The following is a 19,906-nucleotide window of genomic DNA, read 5'->3' on the forward strand; positions in this document are numbered from 1 at the left end:
TGTTAAACCGTGACCACCTGGTTACTTCTGACAGTCAGAGATTTACCTCCTTGCACAAAGGAATGAGTTCATGGGAAAGTTTGGGTGATTTCAATAAGGGAGGCATCATGGACCAGCGGTTAGCATAACGGACTCACTATCAGAGGATAGTGAATTCAAGACCCACTAAGTCCTGAGTTATGGACTCACTGTCAGAGGACGGTGAGTTCGAGACTATGTGCGGTTTTGTGCCCTTGAGCAATTCACTTTACTCCTCAGTGCTCCATTTGGGGTTTGGTGGGTTATGCGTACCTCATCCTGTAATTGGGCTAACGCCCGTCGGATGATGGACTGATAAACTATAATGTGAAGTACAATTTTGATAACATTTTCATTTTATTCTGCTTTGTTTCGCTCAGAGTCCAAGAAAATTCAGGAAGTTGGTGGTTACCAGTTTACGCAGACGGCCGTGCCTACAGCATTCCAGTTTGGAATGCCTCCTCCACAGCAGTAGGAGAGTCCCTCGGAAGTCAAGCTTAACCAACCCCTTTACAGAGATTTACCTTGCCCAGTTGGAATGAGAAAAGACTGTGCCATTATATGTTATAGGGGTGAGACAGCAAAAACAATTGGTTGATATAGTGAGGAATCCGGAAACCAGGACATCTTTTAAGACTTTTTTATCTCAGTTTTCTTCCAACGAACTATTTTGTAAATTAAAATATGTAGATAAATAGGCTCTCTAGCTTTCATTGATAGACAAGTCTTGTTTAATATTAAGTTAGATGTAAAATCAGAATAAAATTCTTTCAGAAATTTTCAAAACGGACTGTTCATGTGAAAAAATTAATTATTGGAAAAACACATTATATGTATATCATGTGGCCTCATACTCAATTTAAAGCTTGGCATATTTGGAAAAAAGAAAAACAGGAAAAAAATTTGAGAAATTGTATATTGTCTGTCTTGAGAAATCCATTCTGAAAGCTCGAAATCTGCCATTGATATACGATAATAAATTCTTTTTTGTATTTCAAACATGTTGTGGCCCTGACTTGTACTTTTCTTAGCTAAATGTTTCTCATTCTTCCATACTTTTTTAGGCCAGTGTATTCATGCCAACAGCAAAAGCAACTAGACTATCCATTCAGGTGATCTGTAGCTTTAGAATGTACTGATAGTATAGTGCTTTTCATTTGTTTATGGTAACCAGCATTTTTGTGTCAAGGCATGTGATAGCCAATCAGAGTCAATATTTCAGACCTGCCAGCCTTGATCCATTTACATTCTGAGAAGTTGTTTCTGATTGGCTGTAACAGTATTTCACTTCTGCTAAACCCCTTTACGTCGTGCAATTCCATACATAGACCAGGGGGGGTGATATTCTCAAGTATTTCAAAGTTACTCGCTGTTCTAAAGAAACATAAAGTTGATGCCTTACCGGTAGTTTTTATTTACAAATGTCAAAACTTTCCCCTTTATTTTGTACTCTTGGTGATTCAGGGCCAGCCTAACCTTTTCTTTGTTAGGCAATGGTATGTCGCTATTGTTTACTGTAAGATAGATAGACCTATATTCAGGAGAAGGGGGTGAAAGGGTAAGTAGCCCCTCAAGGTAATGGTCGTTATGAAATCATCTAATCTTGGTTGCTAAGGGAATAATAAAGTGTGGCCATATTCTGGTCCACTTTCTCCATTGCAGAGAAGCAACCATGTTGAAAGTACAGTGTGATGATAAAAATACATGAAATAAAGAATTACTGAACAGAGAATTACTGAACAGGTGATAGCTAGTCATTGTGTTTTCGAAAGCTGGTTGATAGTTCAGTCAGTTTCTCCATTGTGGTGAATTTTCTTGGTCAGATTTTTTTGCGTTCTTATACAATGCAAGATTTAAGGGAAGGATATATCGCCGTTATTACATTGTGTTTGGTATTTTAGTGCAAATATCTTTCATTCGTCATTCGTCGGCAGTTTTTCATTGCACAATTGATGTATGTCAGAGAGAATGTAACAAAAAAAAAGTTATCTGAAATTTGCCTCAACGCTGAAGAAATTACTGGTACAAGAAAATGAAAGTGAAATCATAATTACAAATGTGTCGAGGAAGACTGAAAATCTGGTTTGGGGGTTCAGGAATGCAGCTACAAATACTGGTACTAAATCTGAAAAAAAATTGTCTGTATATTTGTCAGCTGCGGCCTGTTTGGCATGGCACCCACGTTGCTGTGTCTGGTGAGGATCCTACAATTGTAGACATCACTGTTGTCATTTTGTTACGCTTTTTATGCTTTTGAAAGGCAAATATCCAAATACAAGCACAACTTTGCATGCTTTTCCGACAACTTTTTTGCTTGAATATTTTCATTTTAGAACTTAAAAAGCCTTGTGTACATCTGTTTCAACTCAAGTTTCAATATAAACCAAAGAAATCGGACTTTTGATGGTTTCCAAGTCCGTCAGCGTTAATTCGCAGCAAAATAGACAATGACTGACTTCATTCTTTCAAGGTGGAGGAAATTTTCTGTGAACGAAAACCCACATCTCACCAAAATTCACCATTTGATAAAACAGGAATTGCGTCACAATGTGGTTTTGGAATGGAGAGTGCAAATAAAACTTAACTGTGTGCAGCTTTCTTCAGGGAATCTTAGTTCTCAAGCTTTTCCTAGTTGTGTAATCATTTCTCCTGTAAATCATCACCTCCTGTTAGCTTAACACCTATTGGCCATCTGTGTAAATACTCAAGTTAGGAGTCCAGCCAGCCAGCTAGCCAATCATGAATTGACATCACATATGTCAATGCAAGTTGGTTGAAATCTTGACATTTCGTAAAATCTAGTCGTGTTTGACCTGCCCGTATGAAAATAGGTTCTCTCTGTACAGGTATGAACAGGCATCAAAGCATTTCTCCCTGAAATTAAAATGAAACCATGAATTGTTTAAAAAGTCAAATGTATTTATTTAACTTTATTTTGTTTCATGAGTGAGAGATGTACCAAGTGAAATGTTATTCCCACCATATGATGCTAATTCCTTTGACAGCTTCAGCTGATCGATCATGTACATAGAATCGCATGCACAGCTATTTAATCACATATGACCTGTAGATGACCTTTGACCTTTAACTCTGGGGTTAATTTCAGGCCTCTCCTCTCCAAGCCTCTTCAATGTTGCACCACAGCTGTCAAAACCAAAATTCAAATTTCAGCCTGCAACCCCCATCCACAGTGTACTGGTCTGAAACCACCATAGGACACAATGATGGGTCAAACCAACATGTGGTTGTATACAGGTAGATGTCTCTCCCTACAATTACAGTCAGTCTAACAAGGCCTCCAAATATGAATTATTGTTTCTGCAGTCGTGGAAATCCTTAAATCAGCATTCTTTTGTTTGAAATGACAGATTAGAGTTTTATTCTGATTTCTGTGACCTTATAACCGTTATTGCTACAATTTATAATAAAAAAAATGTTGAAAAGAACAATGAGAATGTCTGTGACTGTGATATATCATTTGCAGCTGGTAGCGCTGTGTAATTTCAAACTGAAAATGATCAATCTGTAGATGTGTCAAACTGGATTCATGTCTGGTATATTCTGGAGCCTGCGCTCCCAAGGTTGTATTTCACATTAAGGTAATACGCACCTCACAATTGAAGGATGTACAATTTGTTCAAATTTTCCTCCAGGAAACTCTTTTTTTTTTCAGTCGTAAACCCCTATATATAAGGTAGCTCTGGTATATAGAAAGTCAGGCCTGAAAGGGTTAAGGTAATACACACCTTGCAATTGAAGGATGTACATTTTTGTTCAAATTTTCCTCCAGGAAACTCAAAATTATTCTTTTTCAGAATCATGAATAAAAATTGGGGGTCACCGTGCAAATTTTGGTACCAGAGAAACATTGCCCAATATTTACCAATATTTAAAATTCAAAATGGCCGTTACTCCTGTGTTTAATTATGCGGGGGGGGGGGGGGGACTTAAAAATTTCTGATTTTCAGGAAAAAAGACTTTAAAATTTTACTGACTCGGCTGCAAATCAGCCCACAGAAGCAGTATACTAGCAAAGAATTGTAAAAATTTGAGAAATCGATATATTTGCCCAAAGACACATGCCACCTTAATTTATAACAGTAATTCATTAAAAAAGTACAACTGTAAACCTCTCGTTTAGGAATGAGTTTGATTGAACTACATAATTTAGTAAACATTATCCACAGATGTCATGTAGTTTTACGCGGGTTCCACATATGGAACTTCGGCCCAAAGAGCTTTTAATGGCCTCATGTCGACGACAAACTAATATTTGGACTCAAATGTTGCATGTGGTATAGTTACACAACCACAGCTAAACACATAATGAGCTCCCATTTACAAAACCTGTGCAACTGGTTCCTGATACAAATTTTGTCGGTCCTTTTCAACTTATAATGAAAATTATATCATACCAGTATATGGATAGCAAAAATATAGTGATGTCATCAGTCAAGTTGTGAAAATTACCATGCTATATCCATGATACAGCACGGTTGTAACACGCCCAAGCTCTCAGCTGGAGTAAAATTCCTTTTCTGACATTTCATGACAGAATTTCAATATTTTGTTATGATATATTAGCAATAAATCACCTCAGTAATGGGTATACCACGATATTTTGACCAGTTGATGACATATATGCACTCACAATCGCTTATGCACATATGCACATACACTTACAGAATGCCGGTAGTGTTGATCACAAAATGCTGTGTACCCGTATTAATTCGATCCCGAAATTTCAAGATATCCTTTTCTGCGACGTCATAAAAAATCATCATCCTTCTGGAAACGTGATTATGTGATGTGTAAGAAATCTTTCCTGACACAAACTCAGATTACTGTTAAAGAAAGAGAGAACCTCGCGGACATTTGGACTATCAAATTTGTTCAACACTATTGTAGTTTTACTGCTTGTGTGGCGCCATTCTGAAGCTAGCAGAGTCAATGAAGATTTCATTGTCTTGTATCGTGAAAATTGAATATTTAATTTTCTCTTGCAGAGAAAGTAAAGTGGCCTCTTTTAATTCCAAATATCAATTAAATTTTATGCAACGTTTCCCTTGTTCCAAAGTATACAGGACAATCCCCGATTTTGATTCTCTATTTTGAAAGAACATGCGTTGTCCTGAGAAATACCTTTACGCTATGTAGACAACTGTTAGAAGTTAAACGCCAACGTTTCAGCGTAATCCAAGGGCATACAATAAAATTGTTTGCCTAATAAGAGAGTTATCCGCCGGATTTGTTGTTTGAATACTAATGTGCAGCAGTTGTGCTGACCTTTGGTGACAAATGTTACATGCCCAGGATTTCGGAGAAGCCAGTTTTTAGAACACATGTTACGCTTGTTGAACGTGGCTATTATGTGTGTGAGGTGGCGCAAGGTGAACATGTTGGTGATGCATATGGGTGTTCGGTTGTGTGCCTATACTTCAGTCAGAAATTCACACAGCAAATATCACACAGTCTTCACCCTGACATGGATGTGTTATTTGATGTACAAAGCAGTCTTCCCGTAACTCCCTTTACCGATGACAGTTTAATGGTTCTCTCATGAAAGCTTTTTAACGAAAAGCGTATATTTCGGGGGTTTTTTTCATATTTCATGGACGGATTTGTAACAAAACAAGTTTACTTTAAAGGGATACAGTCGTCGGAACTGCGCTCAAAGGTCGTATGGGACCCATACGACCAATATAAACATTGTATCCAAGGTACGATAGTGACTTATGAAAGTTAAAACATGTCTGTCATAATCTACATCGTATAATTTAAATGTTGCAGATATGATGGTGAGGTGCATCTATATATATCGTGCACAAAATGCATTGTTTGTAAACAGGAAACTCGCACAGGCGCAGTTCCGACGAGGTAATGAGTGCCCACTTTTCCGGTGAATGCCACTGGATTATTTCTCTCACTGGATTATTTCTCTCCCCATTTGATCTATAATATTGAACGGAAAATGTTTTGACGTCAAAGGAGAACGTCTTCCCATTAATATAAAGCTACGTTATCCGTAACTATCGATATATTTTCCGATATTTCTGTTCTGTCGGTGCAGTCATGCTTGTTGACTCCCTCTGGAAAAATATGTCGAAATCCCTTGCATTGTGTTAAACCTCCCAACACGGCCTCCATGATTATAAATATCCAACGCCATCTTTAAAGACTGAAAGTTTGTCACCATCAATATTGCTAATTACACACTATGTGCTGTGTTGATAGGGCTTTTGTTTTAACATACTTCAGCAAGGTGCGGAAGAAAATGTTGATTTATATATAATTATCGGCAATAAGATTGGGATATATCATAAACGTATACAGATGTGCCTTTAAGATGACACTTCACTAGAGATGTGATTAAATTCATTCAGTATCTGGTGGGTGTCGGACCAGTATAGTCCTGCATAACTTCGACTGTGGTGTCGTATTAAACACTGGTTGGTCCAACCCGGGCCGGAGAATTGGCGATTCTCCATTCCGAAAAACACGGTGGTCCTGGACCCATGACCACTCAATTAACATTGTTCGCTCGCACTTGTCGTCAGTTCGACTACAATGCATGATTTCGGGGAGCATCAAGCGACCCGGACAAGAGACCTTGGCAAGCAAAGATTCTCAGTCAACTATGTTTGTTTACCTTTGTTTTGTTTTGTTTTGTTTTGGGGCGCCAGCCGGCCCATCGTGTCTGCCAAATACACCGTTATTTTACATCGAGATAAAACGACATCAAATGGCTATAGTTCCTAGTCATTGGTTGTCATGGCACTGCTTACATTGTACAGGTTTATTGCCAGTGTTTCACGCCATGGTCATTGTAAGGGTAAGCCCAGAATCCGTTTTCAGAAAATCGAGCATTTAAGTAGAATTTTGATGAGCACAAGATCCGTTTTCAGTAAACCGAGCATTTAAATAGACTTTTGATAAATGAGTGACTCGACAGCTGGGAGTATTATCGTCACTGATTTTGAATTATTTCAAACACATTAGACAGTTTACTTTGCATATTCATGATTTTATTTTTGAAAAATGATACGTGTATGGAATACTTCTATTTTGCAAAATGTTATATTTGCAAAAGGAGAGACTTGCAAATTTGGGAACTGGAGGAGAAAAAAGCTCAATGAATAGACTTATGGAAGGTGCTGTGCATCAAAGAACATAAAAACTGACAGTTTTTGTTTATTTCAAAGGCTTGGATGTACACGTCCACTATTGAAAAATCGGCGATTTGTGTGCACAGATTTATTCAATTGTTCCCGCATGTGGCAGTCTGGCGATGATTTTTCAACGTAGAAGAATAGTTGAGCTTTTTAAGCCGGTTATGAGTCGCGATTTGAATGGGGCACTGACAGCTGTGATGAAGCTTGGTGCGTTATTTAGCCTCCCATGACGTGGCTTGCTGCGCGAGTGAGTGTGGCTCCGCAGTCTGTTAGGACAGGAGAGGTTTTCCCCTGTCGTGCTGTCATTCCGTAACCAGCATGGCGAGCGTGCTGACCATCGTCTCCCGTCGCTATCTCAAGTGCGTCTCGTTGGTCGCCTTGATCGTGGGAGCATGGCTCCTCATCACTTTCCTCTTCGCAGCGGTGCCGAAAAATTTATCCTCGCCCAGGGACATTTTCTTCCCGAACGTCCCGCCCTTGCCGAAGCGAAATTTTGAGGAGATTCCGGAAGCGGCCAAGCACGAGTTGAACGACTACCTGCACGCCAAGTTCGGGAATTCGTGCTACCAGGCGAAGCGGCGGGACGATTTCACTCAGAGGTCTTTGAGGAACCCCAAGGACCTGGAAAAGAGGGGATGCCAGCAGCAGTTGCCGCACGCGCTCATCATCGGGATGAAGCAATGTGGCAGTGACCGGATTGTCCGCTACCTCCGATTCCATCCGTCGGTTGAGGTGCGTAACGATGTTCCTATTGACTATTCCGATATCTACGAAAAGGGATTCGAATGGTACGCTAAACAGATGCCATACACCAACGACGCGCAAATCACCCTCGATAAACTCCCGAACTACTTCGTATTTCCCGAAGACGCGCCCAGACAGGTCCGTTTCGGCATATCTCCCGACACCAAGCTAATCGCCGTCGTGTGCGATCCCGTCAGAAGGGCGGTCGCCGAGTACGCCCGATGGAGTTCGAAGGCGCAGGGCATCGACGAAATCCAAAATCACATCAAGAAAACATTTGAAAAATCCGTTTTTGAGGACAAGCAGACAAATGTAGCCCACCTCAATATGTTAATTGATAACAGTATCTACTTCAAGCACCTCCTAAGTTGGATGCGCTACTTCCCAACATCTCAAATCTATGTGGTAGACGGTAAAAATCTTAAACATAGAACCTACAACGAATTCCGCCGACTTGAAGATTTCCTTGGCCTCCCGAACTTTTACCAGGAGTCTCACTTCGCCTTCAACGAAAGGATTGATGCTTTCTGTCTGGCCTACCCACAAAACGTCTGTCCCAGATCTACCTCTAACTTTGCCCCCAGGCCAAAGGTCGATGACGAAGTCAAACAGCGTTTGTATGAATTCTTCGAGCCCTTCGATCGCACATTGCAAGATTACTTCAAGCAGGATCTCACCTGGGGTCAGAAGCAGTCAATGGAACAGCTGGCCGACGCAGAAGCCCAGGCTGGAGAGCAACTGTTACCCGGGGCAGAAGAAGGACAAGGCGCGCCAACGGGCGAGATACTCGACAAACTTAAAGCGCTGGAACAAATCGACCAAGAGGAGAAGGAACTCGCACCCCTGCAAGAGCAAGAAATCCCCGAAGAGCCCAGCAAGACTTTTGATGAAGAGGAGGAGAGCGAGGGGGAGGGGGAAAGCGAAGCGGAGAGCAGTATACAAAACCCAGAACTTGAAAAAGAGCTGAAAGAACTAGAGGAAGAGATGGAGACTGAACTGAAACGTCAAGAAATGGAGAAAGTCGCATAACCCTGCAACGAAGAAGCCAGCAGTGCCTTACGAGTCCGAACTTTCATATCTGTCGGTACTATCGGAGTCACAATACTCTCAAAATAGCATCTCTCTAAGTTCGAATTCGTAAATTTTTGAAAATTGTGACCACTTTTTTCAAGTTTCTTGAAATGAGATATTTTATTCTGTCATGATGACAGTACGGTGTGATTACAGTTGTCAGTCATCATGCGATGCTTATAAAATTTCAAAGAAAATTGAAAAAAATGGGATTTTAAAATGATTGACTTTTCAGCTCATTTGGGGTTTGATCACGTGTTTCGTACACTTGTCCTCTGTCGCATGTGGATGGCTTCTCCATGCCGGTGTTATTTGCAAACAACTCGCATGTAAGGGCTTTCCTCCTCTGTCAGCGCTGTCGGTTTTAATTTCTTATAGAGTAATTGTTATTTCTGATGTTCCTCAGTGAGTTCGCTCGGCAGATAGAAGAGTGCCTTGGTGAAAATGTCCTCCTTGTGCTGCCGAATTCACTATAAACACGATGGGATCAAATTTGGGAGAATGGGATTTTTTAATTGCTCAAATTTATCAAACGTGTTAGGTGCCCTATAGCTGAAAGTTGCACTATTACAAATTACCCGTGAGAAGTAGTGTATAGCAAAGAAAGAAAAGTTGATGAGCTCAAATTTACTGATTAAACCAACATGACTAGCCTACAATAAAATATTCTCCCAAATTAGTTCCAATCGTGTGTTTATAGTATGACACGTTGACTGTATTGATTGATATTCATATTCATAACGAAATCCACTGTGGTATGGCGACAGCTGACAGTGAGAACAGAAATATCTGGGGCGAAACCATTAGTATTGCAGGGATATTAAACCAAGTGTTGTCTGCGGTTAGGAACGTGAACTGTGTAATATATCATCGTTGCCATCTTCACACAGTATGTTGGGTAAAAATATACAGCCACTAGAATGAAACTGCTCGCTGGAGATCCTGTTCGGAAATTACCGACTTATCTTCCGCGTTTTGTATCGAAAGTCTAAATGGTATTTAAATGACTGTTTTTGCGAAACACAGGGGAGTAATTATTACAAATTTTGAAAAATTACCCAGAACGTCGTCAGGTAATGGTGTTCGAAATATAGAGATCTTCTTTACGTGAGGAGAAAGACGTAGACATCGTAATTATCGCTTTGCCACCATTTCTTCAAAGTGATAACTCACACATAGATTTCCGACAAAAAGTTTATATGAAATCACTTTAATTAATTCACCCACAACTACACATGCAGTCAATTTGATTCGCTTTATATTGTTACAGATCGTTTGCATAGGGTACTGCAAGAAATGTTAGACACGTGGAAATTCCATTAGTAATGTCCTTGTTTTAAACAAGGTAAAATTTCTTCTTTTGCCTAGACACGGAATCGAAAGATGCATACATTTTACGATTGCAAAGTATAAAATTAAGAAAGAAAATTCATCTATTTCATATTTTTATACTGACAATACGGTCTGGCAGATATGCAAATTTAAATCATCAAACTCGACCATGCGATCGTATTAACCCTATCATCGTCATTGTTTTGCAAATGTAGTGAAACAAATATTTAAAAGTCAATGTTTAGTTTCTAAACATATTTTACAATCGTGACCACATCATTTCAAAACACAAACCGAAGCGACAGAGAACTTCATTGGTCTTCACAGGCTGAACTTAAAACTATACTGTCATCTGTTCCAATTTTGCTACAGTTACCATGGAAAGAGAAAATCTGACCAATCACAGATTTTAAGCGGGTGGCCGCTTTTTAAAAACAGCGCCCTCACACGGGCATTTTGTATACCAAGGAACGCCCATTTGACCATATATGGGCATATTTAGATTACAGATGCCTGTATACCTTTAGGAGAGTTGAAGAAACTTGTAAATAAGTTCGCAATGGCGCGTATGGGGTTAAGGGATAAACCAATTTTTCTGGTCATTTATTAGATAAAAGGATCACTTTTTGCCGCTTCAGAGATGCATAGATTTGTTTTCAGCAACAGATTTACACATGATTATATATGTGTTTACCTGTGAGCCGCAATCTACTTACGAGAATGTTAATTCACTGCACATTTGTAATGCATTAAAAGGTTTTTTCATTGATTTATTTGTCTACAGTGTAAACGATTCAGGACAGATTGGTAAGGTTGACAGATAATCTTCATGAGAAAGCAGTAATATGATATCGATAATGTTTTCAGTTTGGTGAAGATTTGTGTACACAAAAAGCCTGAAAATGTTGGAAATAAAATAATTTTAATATTTAACGCATCGCCTAATGTCTTACTTTTGTCATCAATTTCTGGGCCGGACCGGTTAAAGTTGAAAGACCAAAGGTACGCGTGTCCCGTGTTGATACAGAGCTACTTGGCCTCTGTAAACTTGTTCAAAGAGCACATAATGTATGTATGTATGTATGTATGTATGTATGTATGTATGTATGTATGTATGTATGTATGTATGTATGTATGTATGTATGTATGTATGTATGTATGTATGTATGTATGTATGTATGTATGTATGTATGTATGTATGTCTTTCTATCTAGTATCTGTATGCACGGCTATGTATCTATGTGTATGTGTTGTGTATGTATTCAGAAAATTCTCAATCAATTTTGAGCTCAAGTAAGGCAGTACCCTAGTGAAGAAATGATAGTAAATTATGCAGTAAAATGTATTCAAACGTACTCCTTTAAGGATTATATAAAACCTAAACTTTGAATTGCAGATCACAAAGTCTTCTACATCGCAGGGTCCAATTAATTAAACATTCGCTGCATTGCTTAGGTGTAAAGCATCTCGGCACTTGCTATGTCACTGAGTCTTTCCTAATTTGTACTCCCACTCAAAATTTTGATGTCGGTAAGTTATCGTTTAAGGGTTAAAGCTGATCTACATGCCTTACACTAAGCTAAGGGGTCATTCTACAATAAAGAAAATTTAGCCTAAACATGGCGATTAATTTCCCTTTTTCACCATCACAGAACTCTTAACTATGTATGACGACAAATATATTTTATGATCGCGACAGGTCTTTCTTTTTCTAACTGAAACTTTTAATTCGAACGTTATAGGAACTATTTTGGGACAATTGAGTTCGTTGTATATAGTACTGACCATAGAAAAGTTACATCAGACACTTATTAGAATAATTTTCACAGGCAACAAAGGAAGAAATCAATGCAAGCGTAAAATGTCGACATTCTTTTCGGCCAACTATTAGTTTTACCATCAAGCAGTTGTCTAAGAAAATTCTGATCATATTTCTGACAGAACAACGAAAACTGTATACAACGCGATTGGAACTAATTTGGGATAATTGGATGGTGAAGTGATGTCGATTTAATCTACAAATGTAATCTCGTCTGCTGTTCTTTTAAATTACATACTTGTTTTTATGAGTAATTTGTAATATTGCAGCATTCAGCTATAAGGTACCTAACACTTTTGAGAAATTTGAAAAATATAAAGATCCAATTATCCCAAATTAGTTCCAATCGTGTTATACATTATCTCACTTATTCTTTGTGTATTTCTCATCGACATATCAAGAACCGCGAAATGTGGCAGCAAAGATGATATTGGGTTTTGAAGTGCGTCAGCAGCGGGTTGTATTGGTCAAAAGAAGTATATTTAGTTTAGATAACAGATCTAGACAGCAGTAGGAGCTAGGCATCCGTCTATGCAAACGAGCTACAATAATTGGTAGGCGTAATGTAACGTGGCATTTGTCAATGCCTTTTAAAAAAATATTCCTCGCCATATTTTGAAAAGCTTTCCGCCACGCAGTTAAGACTTGTCGTTGATATGACAGTTGTATTTTCTTGCTATAAAAAAGCGCGTTGCCTCTAGATATCTGACCGTTGTACGTTTGGCAGAACTTTCGAATTTTGAGCCCAATATAAGCGGTTTAAAATCAAATTTAAACGTCCCAAGCTTACAGGGGACGTTTGATTTTAATACGGCTTACATTGGGCTCAATATTGGAAAGTTCTGTCAAACGTACAACGGTCAGGTATCTAGGTACCATGTTTTTGTCTTTGATCTTGAAAGACATGTACCCTATAGGGCGCCTTGGATGAGTAAAGGACGGGAGTGAAACGAAACCATTGCATGGTTTAAGGAGGGGGTTCAGCTCTATTTCGAGTGTCGTATAAAAATTCGCACAAACTGTATTCCCAGCTTACACCCGGGGAATGTGGAAACAGTGCGTGATAGTAAGTCACCGTTTAGGTTATAAAATGTTTTTGACCCTGTCGGAAGTATTTTAGGAGAAGTTAGAATCATAATTTCACTGTTGGGGTTTGGCATTTCCAGACTTTCTTTGTAGGGATTGGGACCGAGTTAAATGACACTTAATGAGTTCCATTCGCTAAGCTCATTTGCGTCTTTACACGACCCCAGGCATGTTACCAGCAAATATTATGATTTCGCCTACTATTCTTAAGGTATACCTGGTACTGTCCCGCCGATTACTTTAAGCCAAGTGAAAAAAAAAACATGACAGTGTGTCCTGGTAACCTCCGAAAATTAGGCTGGGTAAGACGGAAGAATTTTTTTCTTATTTTTCTTGTTCATGGAGACCAATAAAATACTGTAAAATTCGGAGAATTTACTCGATTTTATTTTGAAAATGTGAAACAAAATGTCTAGGGTCGGTCAGGTACCCGGAGAAATATTTTTAATTGGCCTTAGCTGATGGTAAATAGCGCTAAAAGATCTGCTGAACAAATTTTCTGGTGCTTCTCAAGGGGCTATAGCTTATGTCTGTCAATAATATTGGTCGGCCAGTCACAACAAATACTGCATTGTTAACTGTATTTCATTGTGGCGTATGAATCATAAGTTTGACACATCTAAACAGATTATTCTATTAGCAGGTTTTCCCAGTCATGTAACAGGGTCTCCCTTGGTATGCCAAAGCTGTCAGAGTGGGGAACAGCGAAGGAAATTCTTCATCAAAATTAATTTATCAAATCGCAAAAACTTTTGGCAATTTGAAATGTCTGCAATGTCGAGTTGAAATTATGCAGTGTTTTTGCAAGGTAAGGGTTACATTGATAAAATGATTTTGAAGCCCGGTAACATTTCTGGCGTTTTTATACGCTGTTGTGATTTCTCGTAATATTAAAGTTAAAGAACGCGAAACAACCGTCAGATAAATATGGACTGAGGTCTGTCCGGGAATGCATGTACTTTTGTTGGCTTTTCTGGAAACTGAATGACTTGATTTGACTGCATGTGGACATATGTTTGAAAGTGTCCAGATTATCAATAAAAGAGCTATTAATCGACTATTATTCATCGCCAACCTTTACAGTCGACACAACGAGTGACGTGGTCAGTAACATGATGGCAGCTGTTACACTGCCATCACTATAACAGCGCCTTTTTACCCTACAGCCACTGAAGGGAGTCGAACCATACAATACGGTGTATTTTGTACGACACTCCTGTAAATCAGGGCTTGGAGTCCAATATGCATGCGAACGTTGGTCTTCAGTTGACCTGTGGTCTCCCCAAACAACCCTATTTAGCCATACTGTACTGTAATAAGTTTTAACACAAGAAAAGAAACTTCCATTGTGCCCAACGAACACAATCAGCGATCGATGCCCCGGGCATTCAGGAATCTCACGTATTTGACCACGACCGCACCAAGGCTGCACTAGGTAGGCGGCTGGAGAAATATCAATTAAAATCTTGATCCGTTTTAGATCCCATCCCTGTCTATGATAAAAAAAAATGATCAAATCCCCCTCTATTACATATCCAAACATTTATTAAGCCAGCATTATTAGACTAAAATTGTGGTGACTTTTCAGTAACATTTATTAACCTTTTTAGTATATTTCGCTTTTAGTTTTCTCTGGGATTTTAAAGATGTTTACAGCAGATGACACCCTGTTCTTTGGAACAGTTGTATATTTTAAGAATATTTTACTCACAAGCCATGCCGAATTGCCAATGTATTTACCCTGTCGAACATAGCCCGTACGATATGTTTATTTTCATTGGTGACATCTGAAAGGGACACTAGCTTTTATATCTATTGTTGCATGCTAGGCCTATAACCTGCGTTTGCTCTTCATTTGCGCAACCAACACAACAAAAATACTTTTTAACCCTTTCACCATGCATGGTTTGGCCCAAACCCATTGTTATCAATGGCATTTGTGGACCTGTTTACAGGGAATGGGGGGTGAACAGGTTAAATGTTACAGCTGCTGTCTCTTTAAATGATTCGGGTGCAGCGAACTTTTAAATTCTGTCAGTTTACAAGTCATCACAAATATGTTTCTTAGGCTGATATACTGATTTTACATATTTTTGACCTTGACATTAAAATTTTGAGGGGAAAGAAGAGCAGTTAAAAATTCCTACTAGCATCTCCGAAAACATTCCCTCCCACTGAATTGTGATGCCCACTGACCATCAGTCTCCATGGTCTGCCAGCTCCCCACTCCCCACAACAGTTCAAGCTCCCGTCTGCCCTCTCCCCACTACTGAAAGTTCACAATTGCCCACTATAGGGGGGGGGGGGGTGTACGTATTCCCACTTGTACATTTCATTTATGCAACTATTTGTCTCTCTATCACCCATGCAGTGTGGGTTCGTCCCGTGCATGGATGTATACAATCGTGTTCAGTGTAGGCCTAAAGCTACCGAACTTGTCATTTCATATTTTAGACATTTTCTCCCCTCGAAGTTTAGCACATATAAAATCTTCCCTGGAGTTCTATCAACCACGGAATTCCCATCCCTCTGCCTATATTCCTGTACCCACTGCCATAATTTTTTTTCACTGCCCAAAGTAAAAACTTAAATTTCTTCCCATCCACAGTAAACGTTGATTTTTCTCTCCCCCCCCCCCCCCCGCTGATTTGTTTTCAAAATATGCCCGCCCGCTGAAAATCTGCGCAAGAATCATAGTACCTTTTTGCACAGACCGCTCCGTTGGCGACGCCTGAAAGTTTTACGATAAGTCCTCTTTTATTGCATCTTTTAGGTAAGACTGTCTAATACAGAAAAGGAACATTAAGTTAATCATAACATTAAAGGCACATGAGCTGCAACTTTTGGCATTATTTCCATATGACTTTATATTTAGAGTATAATTAGTTCATAGAAATGTTCTTACTCAAAGATGTTTACTCAAGTATAATTATCCACTGAGTGGAACTGCATGGGGAGGTTTCAGTAAGACAAATAATAAACGGGTGACGCACTAAAACAGCGTAATGGTGCATGTACACATTTGAATCTTTACAAATACAACATGGTGCAACCCACTGAAAGGACGGGAAAGGGATTCACTCCACTTTGACAAAAAAATTCTCCGTTTTTCACATAACATGGCAAGATTTTGAAAATGGCGGGAATTAAAATGAACAAAAATCTGTTCAATTTCTTGCCTATTCTGCCACAAGCAAACGTTGTTGAGGCATAGTTAATGACTATATTGTTCAATTTGCAGATTGCAATGAATATCTGAGGAAATTGGAGGTACCTTGAGAGTGGGGAGAAATGTCCCAGAATTGCAGCTCATGGGCATTTGATATACAGGAGCAATGCCATATCAGGAAACACCTCTGTTGCTGAAGCAAACAATGTATCGTTGACAGAGAGTATTCGAATAAAACGTATTAGTCGAAGATGCATTGTAATCGATCTGATCTCAAATGTTCAGGTGGCAATGTTTCCCCTCAATAGCTTGTTCTTTGCTATTCCCATCAGGTAACGAGAACAACAACAACAACAACAACAACAACAACAACAACGATACGAGCACAGTTTGAAAGGACATATGTGATACAATGCAGATTAATTTTTGGGTAAATATTTACTAAAAGTTAACAGGAAAGCATCAATAAATGCATGCTTTGTGAAGCTAGGAACTTTTGACTTACACGGATGATCAAACAGTGAAGCCATGCAGAAACGCAAATTCACGAAGAATATTTGACTAAAGAAACATGTTCCAGGGGAGATTAAACTTCTCCAAAGGATTCATTGGAAAACAAAGGTTCACAAGTTACGCATTAGATAAGTACACAGACCAATAGGTGTAAGGGACTGGTCAGTTTCTTCGGCCTGGGGGGGGGCCGGTGGATTATTTTTTGCCGACGTCAAAAAGTGGCTGACCCCCCTATTCCAAATTTTGAAAACAGGGTGACCCCCCTATTCCAAATTTTGAAAACAGGGTGACCCCCCCGCACGCGACAACTGTAATATGTAATAATATAATACTGTAATACATATATATATATATATATATATATATATATATATATATATATATATATATATATATATATATATATATATATATATATATATATATATATTTATATATATATAACTCTAGTGACTTGCTGAACTGGTGTTTTGTTCCAAGTCGATCTCACCTCCAATCCCAAGTAAAATTTTAGGCTGATTGGCAACGTTTCGATATGACTTGCATATCTTTATCAAGCCAATATATATATATATATATATATATATATATATATATATATATATAAATATATATATATATATATATATATAATATATATATATATATGAACACATTCTTCACTCGTTTTGAAACAGAGGATTTTTCATCTCAAATCTCAAATCTAAAACAGTCATTATCTCCTGAGTTAGGGATGTCTATTGAGACAGAGAAAGTAGCTAAAACTTTAAAATCATTAAATGTGAACAAAAGTCCAGGTCCTGATTGTATTTGTGGTCGCACCCTGAAGTTCTGTGCTGATCAGCTTAGTGTTATCTTACAACACCTTTTCCAAGTTTCTCTTGATACAGTTAGTATTCCTGCCATATGGAAAAATTCTATAGTAGTACCAGTCCCAAAGAAAGCTAGCCCTAAAGAACCCAATGATTTTCGACCTGTTGCTCTTACTTCCCTGGTAATGAAAACATTTGAGAAAATAATTAAGTCCATTATTCTGACAAAGGTTGGCAACAAACTAGACCCCCTACAATTTGCATATCGACCGGGAAAAGGTGTTGAAGATGCTAAGCTTTTCATTCTCAATACACTGTACAAACACTTAGAAAAAACAGGTGCTCATGCAAGAATCCTTTTCGCAGATTTCTCCAGTGCTTTCAACACAATCCAACCCCACATCCTTGCAGAAAAACTCTTAAAATTTAATTTTAGCAATCAACTTGTACTTTGGATTATTGACAAATAGATCACAAATGGTGTTTGTCAATGGTATTTTGTCAAGTATCATTCAAACAAATACAGGTTCTCCTCAGGGTTGCGTTCTGTCTCCTCTGTTGTACATCCTTTATACTGACGATTGTAGAAGTACACATGAAGGTAGCCATCTTGTTAAGTTTGCTGACGATAGTGCTCTGCTTACACTTCTACAGGGATCAGAATGTCATCATGGTCCCGCTCTTAGTGAGTTTGTTGAGTGGTGTGATAATTCGTATCTAAACTTAAATGTTAAGAAACTAAGGAAATGATAATTGATTTTAGGAGGCAAGAACGCAACCCTCCTACGTCCATTGTTCACGATCAAGAAGTCGAGATTGTTTCGAAGTATACATACCTTGGTTCAATATTTGACAACAATTGAAATGGGTTCATAACACCGATGCTATACTGAAGAAGGGGCAGCAAAGATTGTACTTTTTAAGGAAACTGCGTTCATTCATGGTTGATAGACAAATTTTATCTCTTTTTTATAAATCTTACATTGAAAGCGTTATCTCATTTTCATTCATTTGTTGGTATCAAAATCTGTCTGTTAAAAACAAAACTTCACTTGATAGAATTGTTACACTTAGCTCAAAACTAATTGGTATACCCCAGAGAAGTCTTTCTACGTTTTATAATCAGCAAGTACTCAGGAAAGCCCGCTCAATTCTTTTGTCTAGTGATCACATTTATCAGCAGAGTTCGACACACTTCCCTCTGGTCGGCGTTTTAGATACCCGGCTTGCAGGTCAAACCGGCGCAAGTTGTCATTCATTCCAACCGCTGTGCGGCTTTTAAATGATTCCTAAACTGTTTTTTGTATAGTCCTTAGTGCTACCATTCTGTAAATTTGTATTATATATTTTTGATGTTGTATTAATTTGAGCCACGCTTTTTAATTGCCCGTGTTTGGGATAAATAAAGTTCTATTGAATTGAATTGAATTGAATATATATATATATATATATATATATATATATATATATATATATATATATATATATATATATATATATATATATAAATTTTACATACATTCCTATACATTCCTATTTTAACAGTCATTCTGTGTTTTAATGAAATTGTTGGCATGTCAGTTGTAAGATAGGAATTTCAAAGTGTCAATCTTAAAGTTTGAATACAGTACATTTTGAATGAGCTGTGAATGTATTTCACACTTTCTATGCTTAACCACATGTCCTGAACTGTTGTACAGAAATGGATGTCAATCATTAATATCAAACAGGAAAAAGCAGTAAATCAAAAACTTTGATGGGTGTTAAGACTTCGCAGATATCCAATTAAATCTCCTGAGGAACCATAGAGAGGCATTTTCGCCAAATCTGATGTGTGCAGAGTCTGAGATGACCTTTTCTTGTAACATTGATAATTGTGCATGTTGCTTTCTCATACTGAATTTTCATAGAGAGAACAGAAAATATCAGGAATTTGTCATGCTTTTCATATGAATGCAAATTTCATAGTAGTACACTTTCACTTAGCATATATCTCTGATTTATTAATGTATGGCGCCCGAAGGGCGCGGAGAAAAATATGAAACATCCTGATATCTCTGATATATATCTCAGGCTTATATATTTAAGTCATGCACAGGAAGGGTGTGCTGAAAAATTTCTGATATATTAAAGTAATGCTCGCGAAGAGCACGCTGAACATACATATATC

General features: G+C 38.3%; 1 protein-coding gene across 1 annotated transcript in view; it reads left to right on the forward strand.

Moving 5' to 3' along the window:
* LOC139139084 (importin-7-like) overlaps window positions 1–3,473 on the forward strand; it is a 30,613-nt gene extending 27,140 nt beyond the window's left edge. Inside the window, exon 25 of the mRNA XM_070707849.1 lies at window positions 399–3,473. Coding sequence (XP_070563950.1) covers window positions 399–493 — 95 coding nt within the window. The 3' untranslated portion in view covers window positions 494–3,473. The remainder of the gene's footprint in view (window positions 1–398) is intronic.
* The last annotated feature ends 16,433 nt before the right edge of the window (window positions 3,474–19,906 follow it).

Source organism: Ptychodera flava, chromosome 1 (genome assembly GCF_041260155.1).
Source record: "Ptychodera flava strain L36383 chromosome 1, AS_Pfla_20210202, whole genome shotgun sequence".
Classification (NCBI taxonomy): Eukaryota; Metazoa; Hemichordata; class Enteropneusta; family Ptychoderidae; genus Ptychodera; species Ptychodera flava.